The sequence below is a fragment of the Neolamprologus multifasciatus genome, chromosome 8, assembly GCF_963576455.1.
Source record: "Neolamprologus multifasciatus chromosome 8, fNeoMul1.2, whole genome shotgun sequence".
NCBI lineage: Eukaryota > Metazoa > Chordata > Actinopteri > Cichliformes > Cichlidae > Neolamprologus > Neolamprologus multifasciatus.
In genome coordinates, this window is record NC_140446.1 from 13,037,551 (window position 1) to 13,053,336 (window position 15,786).

Sequence of the window (15,786 nt, forward strand, 5' to 3'; positions counted from 1 at the left end):
CTCAGTGCACTTATATTTATCACAAAATATCAGGGACCCTTATGTTGACATAAAGATTAAATCTAGCTGTTTTTTTAACTCATAAATGTTCACTTTTACAAGAGGGCTAGTGCTTTAGGAAGGATTTGGGTCATTTCCTGAAGAAGTAGCATGGACTGCACATGAAAAATTGATTCAGCGCTGTTGCAAAGAGGCATCAACATCACAGGCGTGTTGGACTGGTCCTCTTCCTTGTCTTGAATTTCTGGAATGTAAGTGTAGCTCATCTGACTGTGTTGTTCAATAATTTATAACTAATCGAATGAATATTAGCTAAAGGTTTATAGTAAACTGTAATTGTCTTTGCTAGCAGCTCTGTGAGGCCTTGAGCAACGATTTTAAGAAAATGCTAACAAGCTTGTGTTTATAATGGATAGCCTTAGCATGCTACATTAGCTAATTTCTACAAAGCTAAAGCCAGTGGGAATGCTGCCAACTTTGAAGAAATTTTGTAAAAAATTCAAGAACTGGACAGTTTTGCCTGACGAAGCTGCTACGGCTGCTATTAGGAGAAGAAGGCAGGAGTAAATCCCTTTTTCTAAGTAACACTCCTATAAAATATAAGAGTGTTACTTAGAAAAAGCAACCTAACAGTCATTAGATTAGCTTACATGCTCTGGTGACCACAAGTACTTGCTGAGATATTTCACTCAAGCCATCTACAAAGACAATATGACTAAAAAAGAGAGGAAAAAATGTATATGCTGCTGTTTAATATAAAGCATTTATTTAAAGCTGAAAGTATTCGCTATAACTTTATATTTACTGAGTAATCTTGCACATAAAATTGATACCATTCACCCAAATAGAATGTCTCCATTCATGGCCACATCACTGAAGTACATTGAGAGCTTTGATTTAAAGTGACGACTGCTTGTTCTTAAAGACCATGAATGATGTGATTAACTCCCAATGAAATTAATTGGTGACGGAGGGGCTGCTGGCCAACTATATACTAAGCAGGCATAGAGTGTTGTGTGTCTATGAATGTGTTACGGTTGTGCGTGTGTCCCTGCTGTAGAGCCAGGAACATTTCTCAAACCATGACCCAGTTCTGTTATCAAACTGGATCAAATGTGATTTTCATCTCTGCAGAGAAGGAGACTGAAAAGTGTGCAACTGGCAGTACATCAAGCCGCACATACATTTCATAAAAATTGCTGACTGTGGTGCTCCGACACTGCTCTCCGCTTACTGTACCGCTCTGCTCTCTCTTTTTCATTATAATGAGCTGAGGAAGTTGAAGCCTTTTTTTAAATTCTCTTTGTGTGGCTCAAGCAGCAACAACAAACAGCTTAGTGGCCGTGTCTTCCTTAACAAATCATTTTCACTCTGCTTTCACGCAACATCCATCAACATCAATGCTGAAGTGTTCAGTTTGGGCGGCCATAATTCTACACCATGTACATAAAAGAGGCTGCTCCTAGCCCCAGAAAATGATATGAAATGGCTCATTAAATGTGTGATAGGTTATACAATCATGTCTCATCCTGTAGATTTCACACTTACTTCTATGCATCTTTAAAAAATGAGCAGCAGCAGCTGGGCAGATGCACAGCAGGGGCGATGAACACAGCACACGGGGCGTTGACAGGAAGAAGGAATATAACACTAATGCCAATTTTAGAAGAAAATCCAAGCTCAAAATAGCAATTGATAATAAAGGCAGGCAGGAGAAAAGGAATGCACTGTCAGTGGAAAATAAAGCTTTCTGGCGCTTGCTGACACCTTACAAACCCCTGCATCAAATACACAAAATAAAAATAATCTCCAATCCCTCACTTCCACTAAGTCTACAGGCGAGGATATTAACATATGAATCTGTGGAAGGTTTGCACCATGAAATTAACACTTCAGTTTATGAATTACACATTTTAACATCCCACCTTGTGGATGTAGTTCAGCCAGTCAGCTCAAATGGTGCAGATATATTATGTAAAAATTACACAAAGTGGTTTCTTGAACTGGGGATCAAGTGCTGAGCATCACTGGCAGCGCAGCGCAGAAACAAAGTGGCCAAAGTGCTCACACCTATATTCCCTTAAAAAACAAAGTTTCTGGAAAGCTCTATGTACAGAACTGTGAAAAAGTAAGTACACCCCATGAACCATGATTTAGTAGCTTGTAGAACCACCTTTAGCAGCAATAATGTAAAGTAGTTATTTTCTGTATGACTTCATCAGTCTCTCACTTTGCTGTAGAGGAATTTTGGCCCGCTCGTCTTTGCAGCATTGCTGCAGTTCATTGAGATGTATGGAGATGTGTTCATGCACAGCACCGCAGCATTTCAGTTGGGTTAATGTCTGGACTTTGACTCGGCCATTGCACTGCCTTGGTTCTGCTGTAGATTTGCTTGTTTGCTTAGGATCATTGTCCCGTTGCGTGACCCAATTTGCTTCAGTTGTCCAGCACATGGCTTTGCATTTGATTCTGTAAATACTTTGGTATACAGAGGAAATCCAGTGATCGGAAAGTGCCCAGGTCATGTGGCTAGAAAACAAACCCAAATCATCACCCCTCCACCACCGTACTTGACAGTTGATATTGGCCAGAAATCTCCACTTTGGTCTCGTCTGTCCAAAGGATGTTGTTCCTGAGGTATTGCTGTTTGTTAAGATGCAGCTTTGCAAACTTGATCTATGCTTCCATGTTTTTCAGAGAGAAGAGGCTTACTCCTGACAGCAGTTCTAAATAAGCTATACTTTTTCTGTCTTCTTCTAATTCTGTCTTGAACTTTAATATTTAACAGGCTAACTCAGGCCTGTAGAGACTGAGGTGTAGCTCTTTTTTTTCTGAGCATTGTGCTCTTTGACCTTGGGATGAATTTGTTGGGAATTCTTTTTTAGAGGATGCAAGACACTTGCTGATGATCGGTTAATCATATACATTTGATTAGGAGGGTCTGGCTGTTACCCTCTTAATTCCTATGGAAGCAGTAAAGGTGTACTTAATGTTTCATATAACTGCACAGAGTTTAGTATCCACTGAGCAAACGCTACATGTATGTTTGCAACTAGTAGGAGTAGCCTGTTTTTGACTGTTATCAGCTTTAGACTAGGATGTAGACTAGGAAGACATTGGAACCTCCTTCACATAAACCTTTTTAGCAGTTTACAGACAGCAAAAAGAGTTAGCTTACTGTATGAACCTTTAAATTAGTGTGTGAAACGCCTTCACAAACAGTGGCTTACGTTATAATTTGATCACTATTTATACTCACTAATGCACTGTGGTTACAAGTGATGGCATCTCTCGTATTTGGCTTTGCTAGGAATACAGTGTGCACCAAGTTCTGAGAAATTTCCATTTAAACATCTGCAAAGTTGGTGATCTTTATGTTTTCTGATAGCTTGCCATTAAAAGCAGTGTGCTTGTAGTTATGTGAATAACAAAATAAGCTGCAGAATATAACAATTTTAAATAAAAGGAGAACTATCCTTGGTTTAAGCATGTGCTTAAATCTCATCTCATCCTTTATCATAAAACTTCTTGTTCTCAAAGAAGTACACAAAATAAAAATATGTACAGCAGTCTTACAAATCATTAAAAATGTAATAACAGCATGTCTGTCGTGTGTGTTATGTTTCTCTCCTCCTGTCTGTCATATGCAGTCAACACCCCATTGTTAAAATCGTGTTTACATTCAGACCCACAGCCAACTGCACCATTAAAAATGGAGGAGATACACGGAGGCTGCATGTTTAATGCATGGTCTCATCTCCTGGCACTGAGGCTACCTCCGCTTTTTCGGGATGCTGCTTGCACAAACACACTTTTAGTGACAGGAATGAGCATCACATGGCAAAGTCCTGAGGTAAAAGATGGCACAATGAGTTCAAGGGCTTTAAGTCTAGTGGAAAGTCTCGGAGTAGATCTCAGAGGTTGAACAGGACAGACAACGTAGGCCTGGGGGATGACACATGAAAGCTGTCTTTGAAGCACGCTACACTGGGAATGGTAGATTTAAGGAATCACATATGCCCCTTTGCCTCTATTGACGAACTATTTCAGGGAGGCCCTGGGTGATTTACTCGTTATTCTTGTACATAATAAAAAGGAGATCAAGCAAGTTTTATGTATGAGGAATTGATTAAGCATTAAACCAGCGCACTGTGAACAGTTTCCATAATGGTCCACGGCATATAATCCCGAAATGACCGCCTACCAGCCCCTCACAGCCAGACTACATGAATGATTATATTTATAGTTACATCGTTTAAATGTAATGATAATAAGGAATGCATAAGCTGTTTAAACTAAAAGAATTTACTATTGAAAAAATATTTTCTGGTTGTAGGTGTGGTTACCTATCTCCCCCAGTCCTGTGAGCTGGGGTAAATATCTACGCCGGATGCCGGTTTGTATTCCAGATGGCTGTTTCTTTGCCTATGACAGATGTTTCTCTGAATTAAGCCCATGACACCAAATGAAAACACAACACTGTGTTCCACTCTTGCAGATCCACCCCACCTCCACACCTGCTCTCAGGCTCTTGCTCCACACTGTCACTCCACAGCTGCATGGTGTAAGAGGATTAAACTCCACAGCACTTCACCCAATGCACTCTTTAATCAGTGATGACAATCTCTTTTTTCTCTCCCTCTCTTACCTCTCTGTGTTTAGCCTTCAGGCTTTGATATGACTGATGGCTTCATGACTTGTATAGAAAAGGAAAATCTTGGGAGGTCAAGCAGGGCATGAGGACATGGATTGGAAGGACAGTGTTTTTATTTATCAATTTCTTTTGATCAAAAAGGTTATATTGCAACACTACAGCAGCAGCTCTGCATTAGTTACTCATTCATTTAAAATTGAGTTTCCATCTCCATAATCACTGTGTAAACACACTTTTTGTCACTTAAGTGTCCTGTTTTCCCAGTTACTTATTTCTATCCAGTTACAAAATTCTGCATTTATTTAACCATTGACATTCTGCCGTATAACATAACTATCAAAAAGCAAAAAGTGTCTCAGTGTAATCATATTTATCCCAAATCTAAAAAGGCAGGCTATTCATTAAATTGAGAAAGTTTGACATTTAAACCAACAGAGTGGTGCCTTGAAATAAAAACCTTTTTAAATACATATTTCTGCACAACTACATTGGAGGAAATAATTATTTGATCTCCTGCCAAATTTGTTTAGTCACTTACATTTTAATAGATACAGAAAATCAACTACAAATCCAAAAAAAACACATTTCATAAAAGTTATAAATTGAATTGTGTGCCATTGAGTGAAATAAATATTTAATAGTCCATTAAAGGGAAACTACCATAAAAAAAATAGAGACTCACAAATTCATGAGGGAATCAAATCATTATTTCCCCTCACTGTATGACCTAAAACAAAACTAGATTTTAACATAGATAGACAAAGAGAAACCAGTTAAACCAGAGAGACAAAAAAATTGTACTTTCATTCATTTATTTGGGAAAATATTTCAAAACATTGATTTTATTCTGCTTTGCATAATTTTTTTTGTTATTAGTAGAAACATGGCCTACTTTTAAAATCATGGAAATTTGTTTTTTAATTTCTTGATATAATTTAAAATAAATTGTTCCTGTAATTATGACAGCTCAGATGCAGTAAATGCTGAAAGCATCTCTTTTGGTCTCAACAACGACTTGGACAGGAAGCGGCGTTCTTTCTCCTTACAGTCCTGCACAAACACCGTTGTTGATTAGTGTTCCTGTGATTGTGAACTCATAAACATGAACATTAACCAATGTGAGAAAGAAATTCAGGTGTTTCTATGTGTTCCTTTGTGACATCCCAGACTGTTATACCGCTCACTCTTAGCGTGTTCTTTGTTGGTTAACCACTTCTGTGGAGAATCAATGAATTTCTGCATTTCAGTCTGTCTGACTGTGAACTGACAGAGATCGAACCTTTTAGAGAACAAAATAAAAAAAATGTTTGGAGATGGTTCTGTAAAGCCAACAACCCTTTTTCTGAAGACTGACTTGTGTTAAAGTGGGATTTTTGTGTTTATGCAGCAAACTTCCATCCACCACTAAAAACTTAATTTTAATTTAATTTTACACTATTTATTCAAACAGTCATAAAGACATGGTAAAAAAAAAATAAAGGAAACCCTCTGTTGAATTTCAAGTTTTCACCACCGTGTCTTAAAATATAATAAATAAAATAATCTTAAAATTAAGTAAAATTAAGTAAATAGAGCTACCAATAAACAACAAGACATGACATATTACATTTATTTATTTAACAAATTGTGAGCCAAAAGGCTGAAACAGTATATGAAAAGCTAAGTACTTTCTCCAAAAGTGGAGATTTTTGTCCATAATGCATAGAAGCATGTTTGGAGTAAACCAAATGCAGCGTATCAGCACAAACACCTTCACCAACTGTGAAGCACGTTGGTGGAGGGGTCATGATTTGGGTTTGTTCTGGAGCCATAAGACCTGGGCACCTGACAGTCACTGAATTGAACATGAATTCCTCTGTATATCCTAGAGTCAGATGTCAGAGCATCTGTCTGACAACTAAAGTTTGGTCAAAATTGGGTCATGCAACAGGACAATCATCCCAGTCACAGCATCAAACCTACAGCAGAAATCCATAAATGAACACCAGCAAACCTCAATGACTTGAAGGAATGTTGTAACAAAAAGTGGGCCAAAAGACTGAAGACTGAAAGGCCAAAGACTGAAAAAGTCATGCAGACAGGGTGTAACCCGCACCCCCCCCCCCCCCCCCCCACACACACACACACTTTTTTTTTTAAAATTTTTACAATGAATGTAATTTGATTACATTGCTTGAATTCTCTAAACTGGAGTCAAGAGTTGAGAGACGTATTAGGTTACCAGGTGCTACTTCTTCCTCTTCACTGTGTCTATATTTTGCTACTACTAAATTTATGTTATATCACAAAGTGAAGCACTGACATTGTTGATTTACAGTTTTTGCCTAAGCTGTCTGTTGTGGGTTTCAAGGGCTGGATTAGAGTAGAAACTGTTTCTTTTATGTATTTATTTATTTAGTTTTTGATTAATTAACTGTTGCTCTGTAATTTTATATGCTGTTCGTAGCTATTAAAGGTTTCCAAGGCATATGAATCTTTTATGTGATAAAACATGTCAGAGTTTGGGTTTAACCAGTTGCTGTGCTTTGCTTGCAGCACTACGACTTAAGAGCCTTTTAATCTAAGATGTTTCCTGCAGTCTTGTCATCTCAGCTGGACAGCTGTAATGTTTCTCTCAGCCAAACATGAGTGCGTTGCCACAGGTCCTCTTTATACCTCAAGTCCTAACCTCAGCCCTCTCTGCCTTTAAATGTTTTCCTAATCCAGCATGCTCTGAAATCTTAAAAGCATACTTCAAAATCCATTAAGTCGCTGAGAAAAGGATTTGAAATCCACAGGACGAGTTTTCTTTGTGCTTTCTCTCTCCATGCTCTCACTCACAGTGCATTTGTGCATCTGAAAATATAAATTTTTTATCTACTCCGCCTCAGCGCTTTCCTGTGCCTATATATATATATATATATATATATATATATATATGGCATTCTGTAACGTTTGTCTGGGTCTATACTTTCATCTGAAAATATAGACCCAGACAAACGTCACAGAAACATCTATTGTTTACGTTACAACAGGCTTATTACAGTCAAACCCTCAGTTTATTGCTATTCCCACAAAAGATGCTGTAAAATGTTCGGTCCTGCTACAAATAGGATAGAAAAATTTATTCCATTCAGTTTAATGTGTGTCACAGACTTTGGGGTGTGTAGCATCACAGAGCAGGGATGAGAGGATAAGTGGGACTGCTCTGGTTTGTTAATGATGCTTTGCTTGCTATCTGTTGCAGCTTTTCCCCTCTCCTTATCCAAGTCAAAAACTCTGTTATGACAAACAGAAAGACGAAAAAGGAGAAGCTATTCAGCAGGCTGAAGAATCAGCTATACGGGGAAAGAGCTGGAGATAGGGCTAGCCTTACCTGGTATGTGTTTGGAAAGCTTCTAAGAAACAAGAGGACAGGAATGACAAATAAGGATAGAGTGAGAGGGCAAAGCAGGAATGCCGGGGGAAAAGCTAACTAGATTCAAACCATAAAAGACTCAGAACTCTCTGACTTTCATCAGTCATCACTTCCAAACAAACTCTTTCCTGAACGGCAGTCATCACTTTCAAATGAATGACTAAGCTGTGCTCACTTCCATGAGTTGACATGTTCTCTAATGACTGAAACCGATTTTCTCCAGCATTCAGATTTATAAAATTTACTTTACTAATGTTCCCCGGCTGGTGTTTTCTGAGTCAGCTTGCTTTGCGTTCTTATGTTTTTTCTTCTTCTTTTTCTAATGAGTCCATCTGGCCCTACAGCTCATGAACACAAATGATTTTTATACTTGGAAAAATTTGCTCAAAAATGATTTTGATGCTTTAAGGTTTTTTTGTGTGTGAATCTCATCATTTGACCTTTTCTGCAGCAAACCTTATTCGCTCATCTGAGCCAGTGTTGTCGCTGGCCTGTTGTTCACCTCATGATTTTAACCAGTTCCCACTTCAAAGACTTCTTTTCTTCCCATCCTTAATTGCGTTTATTTCTAAAGCGTAACACGTAACATATGTTTCTTCTGTAGATACTGTATCTCCTCTGGGGGCTCCAGGTACATATTGCTAAATGGGTTTAGGGCAGCAACAAATCCCTGTTAACAGTTTTGTGTTTTTAACTAAACACCGAATTCATTAAATTGCACAGATTTCTTGCCAAATGTGAGAAGATGAATCATCTGAACACTCAGCAGAAAACAGTTCCATTTTGAATTTTAATCAGTTATTGATAAATGACTTTATCTGACTCATTTATCATCAAATGAAGCTTTTAGTTTACTGCAGCTCAGATTCATTTTCCTCAGTTTTGCTATTAAGCTCTGTTGTTACTTAACCTGTCCATGTTTTTTTTCCAGATTATAATTGACAATTATATTTGTGCCTGATTGAGTCCTAAGAAGAGACTGATTCCTAAGGGCTAGTGGGGAGCTGCAGGGGAATGACATGCAAGCATACACTCAGTGACCACTTTATTAGGTATACTTTGTTATGCTAGTGTAAGGTTGGACCCATTTTTGTCATCAGAATTGCCTTAAATCTCCAAGGAATAGATTCAGCAAGATACTACAAACATTCCTTAGAGACTTTGGTTCGTGTTGACATGATAGCAATAAGAAAATATCCCTCGCACCATTATACCAACAGTAGCCTGACCTGTTGATATAAGGCAGGATGGAGCCATGCTTTCACGTAGAACAGGAAACATTTTTCCATTCTTCTGCTGTCCGATCTTGTAGCCTCAGATTCCTGTTCTTAGCTAACAAGAGTGACAACCGGTGCAATCCTCTGCTGCTGTAGCCCATCAGCTTCAAAGTCATAGATGCACTTCTGCATCTCTTTGTTATAATCACTGCTTATTTAAGTTACTGTCACCTTCCTATCAGTTTGATGCAGTCTAGCCTTAATTCTCCTCAACAAGGCTTTTCTCCCCAAAGAAGTGCAGCTCACTGGATATTTTCTCATTCTTGGACCATTCACTGTAAACCCTAGATATGGTTATTTGGGGGAAATCCCAGCAGAATAGCAGTTTCTGAAATAACATCCTGATCCTTGGTTTGAACTTCAGCAGGTTGTGCTTCAAAAAGATGAGCTGATTAGATATTTGCATCAACAAGCATTTGAACAGCTGTACCTAAAAACGTGGCCGGTGAGTGTATAATATAATGTATATGTTTTTCTTGTAGACTAGCATTTGACTTTAATCCAGGTTTTCCACAAGATAAGAAACATACAAGGAATAAAAACAGAGAAGAAGAGTGTAAGTGTGGCACAAAGAACTAAGAAAAGGGCAGCTAATGGTTTTGTCACAAAAGCAGTGGTGTCAGTTAACACCACTGAGATTTCTCTCTCATATTTGAATCTAATTTCTTATCAAATTACAGACTGCAGCCTACAGTCTGCTTGATATGATGTACCCTGACCTCTAACTGGACACCTAAGAACCCAGTCTCCGTATGTAATCCCACACTTTGGTTCACAGAGCAAGAAAACCAATAGATTAGTTAGAAGGCAAATAGAGGACATTCTCAGGTTAAAACAACTACAGTGTTCAAGGTGAGTCAGATGCCAGAGCAGTAAAATTACATAAAAGTTTTAGTAAAAGTTTTCTTGCACACAAATTAAATACAGCCTCTGTTTTTAAAGGTAAGCATGCTGGCGTTCCTGTTTCTGAAAAATGAAGAAAATGAATCATGATCTCTCCGTTGTTTGCAGGTCTGCCCTTGGTCTGATTGCGCCTAACACATTTGGAAGTGTTTGATTAGAGCGGTCATGGATTTGAGTCTTCACACAGAAATAATTTAGAGGAGACATGAGCTGTCATATATCTGGTGTAAACGAAACAACAGAACACTTGTGATGATGCCGGCTGGCACACACCAAAAAATTAAAGGCAAACTTTTCAACCTGCTCTTTTCAGGAGCAGCATTTGACTGCTTTCTAGTAGTACTGCTAATTTGCACACACAGGATCCCAGTGGATCATCAGCGCAATCACTCTCATCATATTATATTGCAATTTCTTTGATTCCTAGTACATTTTGATATTGAGCTTTGTCTGGATGTCACTAAATGAGTGTGCGGCAGTGTGAAAGCATAAAAGAGCAACCTCTGGTGTTAAGAAGACAGGCCTGAGGCGTATCTGTATAAGATCAGAGCGACTGCCTGTCTGATTGATCTATATCAGTGAGCACTGTAACAGTAATCCTTCCTATCAGTCAGCAAACGAGAATGAGAGAATTAGAGTTCCTGAATTCTTCCCTCGTGCTTTGTGTCTCTGTCAGTCTATAAGCCAGAGTGATTAGGTAATAGAGTCCACTGAACATGTGGGAAGAGAAAATAAAAAATAATGTTGAAAAGGATTAAAAAGATTGACAGAGGACGATGACTCGAACATTTTATATGTGACAGTGTTAATGTGTGGACTAACAGTCATTGTCTCTGTGATACAGAGGCTGACCGACAGTTTAGTACGCAACAAAGAAGAGAACCAGTCCTACAGACGGTGGAAAGAGGGTAATCAAACAGGCGAAAGCAAAGTAATTTGTTTAGTCGTTACATAACTGTTTTTATATTTAAAAATAATCTTACTTTAATCACTTTCATCTCCTCACTTCATTTGTTATGAAAGCCCTCCTGAACTCTTGAGTGTGCTCCATTTGTTTTGCCTGGGTTGAAGGCCAACTGTAATAAAGAGTGCTGCTTGGTTTCAGCTCATATTCCTCTCCTTATCTAATCCCATTAAGGCTCACGCTTCAGGAAATAGGAGTGCCTCCTGGTAATGAAGAAATACATTAACGGAGCTGCAAAATGGCCTCGCTGTACAAAGGCTGTTTTCTCCTTCAGTAATCCCTGCGACATATTCCTGCAGAGCTCCCGTTTATTTATAAAGATCGTTTTGACTGTGCAGAGCAATTTGGTAATGACCGCATACAGCTGAAGTGCATTTTAAGCGAAAGTGTTGTGCATAACGCTGCTTTGTGAGAAAATTAAATCAGGATATCAAGGTAAGCAAGTGAATTATGCTGTATAAACCTTTATTCCAGCTACTCAAGGCCTTTGAAACCCAGACTGTAGATGTGAGGGCTCTTCACTGCCAGCTTCAAAAGCTTGAGTGTCCCATTGTTTATGCATGACTGTCAGTCACAGACATAGCAGCTTAAGAATAAGGAGGAGGTGGCAGAAAACTTTAAGTGACGAGTTTACACTCCAATAAAGTGTACAGGGATTATTTCTTGTTTTCCAGATTGCTGTATTTACAATGATCTGAAATGCTGAATGTGCTTTGGATAGTAAAAACTCCCCTTTCTCTCATGCACACACACTTGCACAGCACAGCAGCAGCCTGTCTGTCCCAGTTACCACTGGATGCATCTGCACACTTCAGTCACACCTTCTTCTGCATGCATGAAAAATGAAATCCTTCAAGGCTCAAGCAAGAAATAAGTGGATGTCTGGAGTGTCAGTAGCACAGGTTTAATGGGGCTAACGGTGGTTGTCTGAGCTTCTGCTACATTGGTGCCTGCTTTCAGGAAAAACAAAGCAGGAAAAATAATTCAAAATAAGAAGCTTTTACGGAGCAGAAAATTGAGCATTTAATAATGCATGACGTGCACAAGTTGCTTTACAAAATTAATAGACTTTGTTATAGAATTACAGCCAGTTAATGAAAACACATTCCTTACAGGCCATCTTCAGAAAAATCCAGTATGGTGAGGGCTTCCTGTTACGTAACACTCCTCCGATCAGCCGAGTCTGCATGGCATCCAACCCAAACTTCAGATGCCCATACTCTAAGGACGAATATTACCTAGATGGTACATCCGTTTGTTTCATTTTGATTACTTGTTTATTTTTGTTTATTTGTGTTCTTATAGGTTGTTTTACATCACGTTCCTTACTTTAAAAATGTATTTTCTTTGCTTCTGGGAAATTCTTAAAAAAAAAAAAAAAATCAAATGAATATGACTTGAGAACGTTTGCCTCAGCAAGGAAGTTATTATATTTATAGATGTTTCAGGAGTTGCCTTATAAAATATGTAATTCAACAGAGGCTAAATTGTTGCTACTTCTACCTTCCTAAGAATGCACAAATGCTTGCAGTGCTTTTGCTGAATGAACACAAATTGAACTGTAAGCTGTATGTGGAAAAAGTGAAAGATCTTTATGTTTGTTGTTACTAAGTTGCTTATCTACCATTTTTAATAATACCAGTCAGGAATACTGCGCTGCATGATCAAGTTGCTGATTGAAAATAACTATTTTTACCAAACAGTTCTCTTTCTAGTTTAATTTCCTCTGGCTAAAATGAGTAGACATACGCATAGATGTATTTGGCACTCTGCTGCCACCTGTTGTAGTGCTCAGAACATTACCTCAGAAGTATAGTTTGCTGTCTTTTCATAGCCATATTACAATATCTGTGGCCATGTTAAAAGAAGAAAAGGCCTTCTCTCACCTCTGTTTATTCAGGTATATATAAATCATAATCAAAATGAAATGTTTTCCAAAGTATTCTTTTCATGTCAAATCATTTTTAATATCAAGGCAAGAACATTACTGATGATATTTTCTCTTATCCACATTTATTCACAACCAAAAGCTGATCCTAACAAGATTTTAATACATTTTAGATTCACTTTTTTGTAGTTTCCTCCTCCTTTGATAAGTTCTTGATGATCTCTTCTTTCTTGGCCTGGAGACGCTCTTCTCTGCGTTTGCGGGCTTCTCTTGTCTTTGTGCGCCGGGCCTCGGCCTGGTCACTGCAGGACAGAAACAAATTAATTTCAGTGTATAAATGTTGCTGCGCTTGGAGTGAAATAATACAGGAAAAGAAGAAGTGGAGACGTACGCCAGGAGCTTCTTGCGAGCCTTGTCAGCCTTTAATTTGTGGATGTGCTCCATCAGGATGCGTTTGTTTTTGAAGACATTACCCTTGGCTCTTAGGTAGAGACTGTGGTACCTGGAGGACACAAAACATTACTCATCTATCAATGAAACTGACATAAAACCTTATTCATGATCAGTGAGTACATTCACTCTTACATGTGCCTGTCAATTTTTTTGGACTCCCTGTAGCGACGAAGAAGACGTCGCAGAATTCTCATGCGCCGCATCCATGACAACTTCTCCGGCATACGAGCATTGGCCGTGCCCTTTCTCTTACCTGGAAAGAAAATTATATTACTGAAATAAAACTCTTATCTTACTCCAAGTTCATACTGAAACCACCACTACTTGCAGTTTCTATATGCAGTCCTTAACATTTACACACCGCTTGATTTTCTTTTCCCAAATAAGCAATTATTAGCCACATTATTAGTGAAGGCAAATTTGGGGAAAGATAACGATAACCTAACTACTCACCATAACCCGTGTGACGTCCCTTGCGGCGTGCCAGTGTGTTCTTGCGGCAGCGTGCACGGGAATGAACAGTCACAGGTTTTCTGATGATCAGTCCATCCTTTACCAATTTTCGTATCTGCTGGCCTGTAGCCCAAATAAAATTCATTTAAATAAAAGCGTAAATTTAAGGAGCCCAGAGCCTACTACATAAATCCACAAAGGAAACAACTCACGAGAGTTTGCGTTGGCAATTTCATTGGTCTCGTTGGGGTCCAGCCACACTTTCTTTTTACCACAGCGCAAGACACTGGAGGCCAAGCGCTTCTGGAGCCTGAGCATGCTGGAAGAGCAAAATCATTATATAAGTACTATAGGAAATAGTTTTTATTAAACTAAATTAAAAACAAACAAACAAACAAAAACCCCAATATTACAGCAACAAGAAGTGTATCATTTGATTTAGTTTAATCTAGTTTAGTCCAGTGTGGATATAATTTAGTAATAGAAATTATAATTATATTACTAATTCACCCTGGCAGTTACACATACATGAAAAAAATATGTCACATTCTACGTTTCTGTAGTACAATCTTATTTGTTAGGATGGAATAAACTTTGCCTACCCATCACTGTTCAATTAAAAAGCACTCTCGATTGTGTTCATAAGCCATTTTTACTTCATACCTAATTTTTTATGCCTATACAAGAAGGTGTGACCTTGACCAGTTGAGCGCCTAACGCCAATATATCATTTAAATTATTTTCGAGTGTCATAAACTAACTGTTACATAAATGGACAAATCAGCTACTGAACTCCCATTTGAGTGTTTTTTGATGAAAGGCTGTAAAGATTGAAACGTCAATGACGTTTGCTGACTTTTAGATGTGCAGTAAACTTGTTTGCTTACTGGTTGGTTTTCCACTTGGGAGAAGGAGACTGTAGCCCAAGTACCAAAACACATGACAACAAGTAACACCTCTACTTTGCCGAGATAATTGACTTTCATTATTAAATCTGTTTTATTTCACTCAATCCATTCGTCAGCTTGTTGAAAAAAAGTCAAAACACTGCAGTCTTTACAGCTGATGCCTGGCTCAATAGACGGGCTGTCTTCTAACATGTTGTGACATGTCTATATTAGCACGGTTTGCTTACCAACAAAGGCCATAAACGCTTTCTAGTAGAAATGGGCGAATTCACTCAAAGTCATCTAGACAGTTCTCCCCGCTGTTTTAAATAAAAAAATCTCTAACACTTCCGACACTCTGCTTGGAAATGAAAAGCTTAATTAAATTGCAAATATACAGCTTACCTCATGGCTGCCGCTAGCTTGACAGAAACGAAGGAAATAGAATGTTTGTGACACTACCATTATAGCCATTGCCATGGGTGAGACAACTGTGGCTGTAATATATAGAAATGTAAATACAGCCAATGTTTATGAAGTGACAGAATAGTTAAATAATTAACTAATAATTAATAACATATAATTAATAATCTTAATCTTTTGGCTTTGGTTTACTGCGCCTTAAAATAAGTCACAGTAACCCTATTGATGTAGCACAGTGGTACGGTCCGATAAAATGCTTGTATCAATCCGCCCACTGGAGGGCGCGTTAACCCAATGTTTCAAAGACTGTATTTTAAAAACAGCTTAAAAAAAAAAAAAAAAAAAAAAAAGCTTTGTCAAGATGACACATTTCCACATCAAATAAAAAAATGGACCAAAAAAAAACAGAAATACTAACGCACCTTTATATTAAGTGTTTAATGTTGTCAAATTGCAACGCAAAGTGGTCAAAGTGGCGTCGTGCTGC

General features: G+C 38.2%; 1 protein-coding gene across 2 annotated transcripts; it reads right to left on the reverse strand.

The window, feature by feature from the left end:
- Nucleotides 1-13,072: 13,072 nt before the first annotated feature.
- On the reverse strand, nucleotides 13,073-15,745 carry LOC146512631 (large ribosomal subunit protein eL19). 2 transcript variants are annotated; one of them, XM_085170632.1, is made up of 6 exons: nucleotides 15,722-15,745; nucleotides 14,202-14,308; nucleotides 13,990-14,112; nucleotides 13,669-13,789; nucleotides 13,475-13,585; nucleotides 13,073-13,385 (listed from the first exon to the last, which is right to left on the reverse strand). In XM_085170632.1, exons 2-6 carry the CDS (start codon nucleotides 14,305-14,307, stop codon nucleotides 13,259-13,261), a joined length of 588 nt encoding a protein of 195 aa, XP_085026758.1. In that variant the 5' UTR covers nucleotide 14,308; nucleotides 15,722-15,745; the 3' UTR covers nucleotides 13,073-13,258. The 2 variants fall into 2 exon arrangements, with proteins under 2 accessions (XP_085026758.1, XP_085026756.1); XM_085170630.1 differs by lacking the exon at nucleotides 15,722-15,745 and adding an exon at nucleotides 15,282-15,362.
- Between the last annotated feature and the right edge of the window lie 41 nt (nucleotides 15,746-15,786).

Excerpts from the sequence above, each read along its gene's own strand:
- LOC146512631 (XM_085170630.1), bottom strand. Across the intron at positions 14,113-14,201 it reads AATTGCCAACGCAAACTCTC|GCCAGCAGATACGAAAATTG; the intron begins GTGAGTTGTTTC and ends TTTGGGCTACAG. Across the intron at positions 13,586-13,668 it reads AAAAAAATTGACAGGCACAT|GTACCACAGTCTCTACCTAA; the intron begins GTAAGAGTGAAT and ends TGTGTCCTCCAG.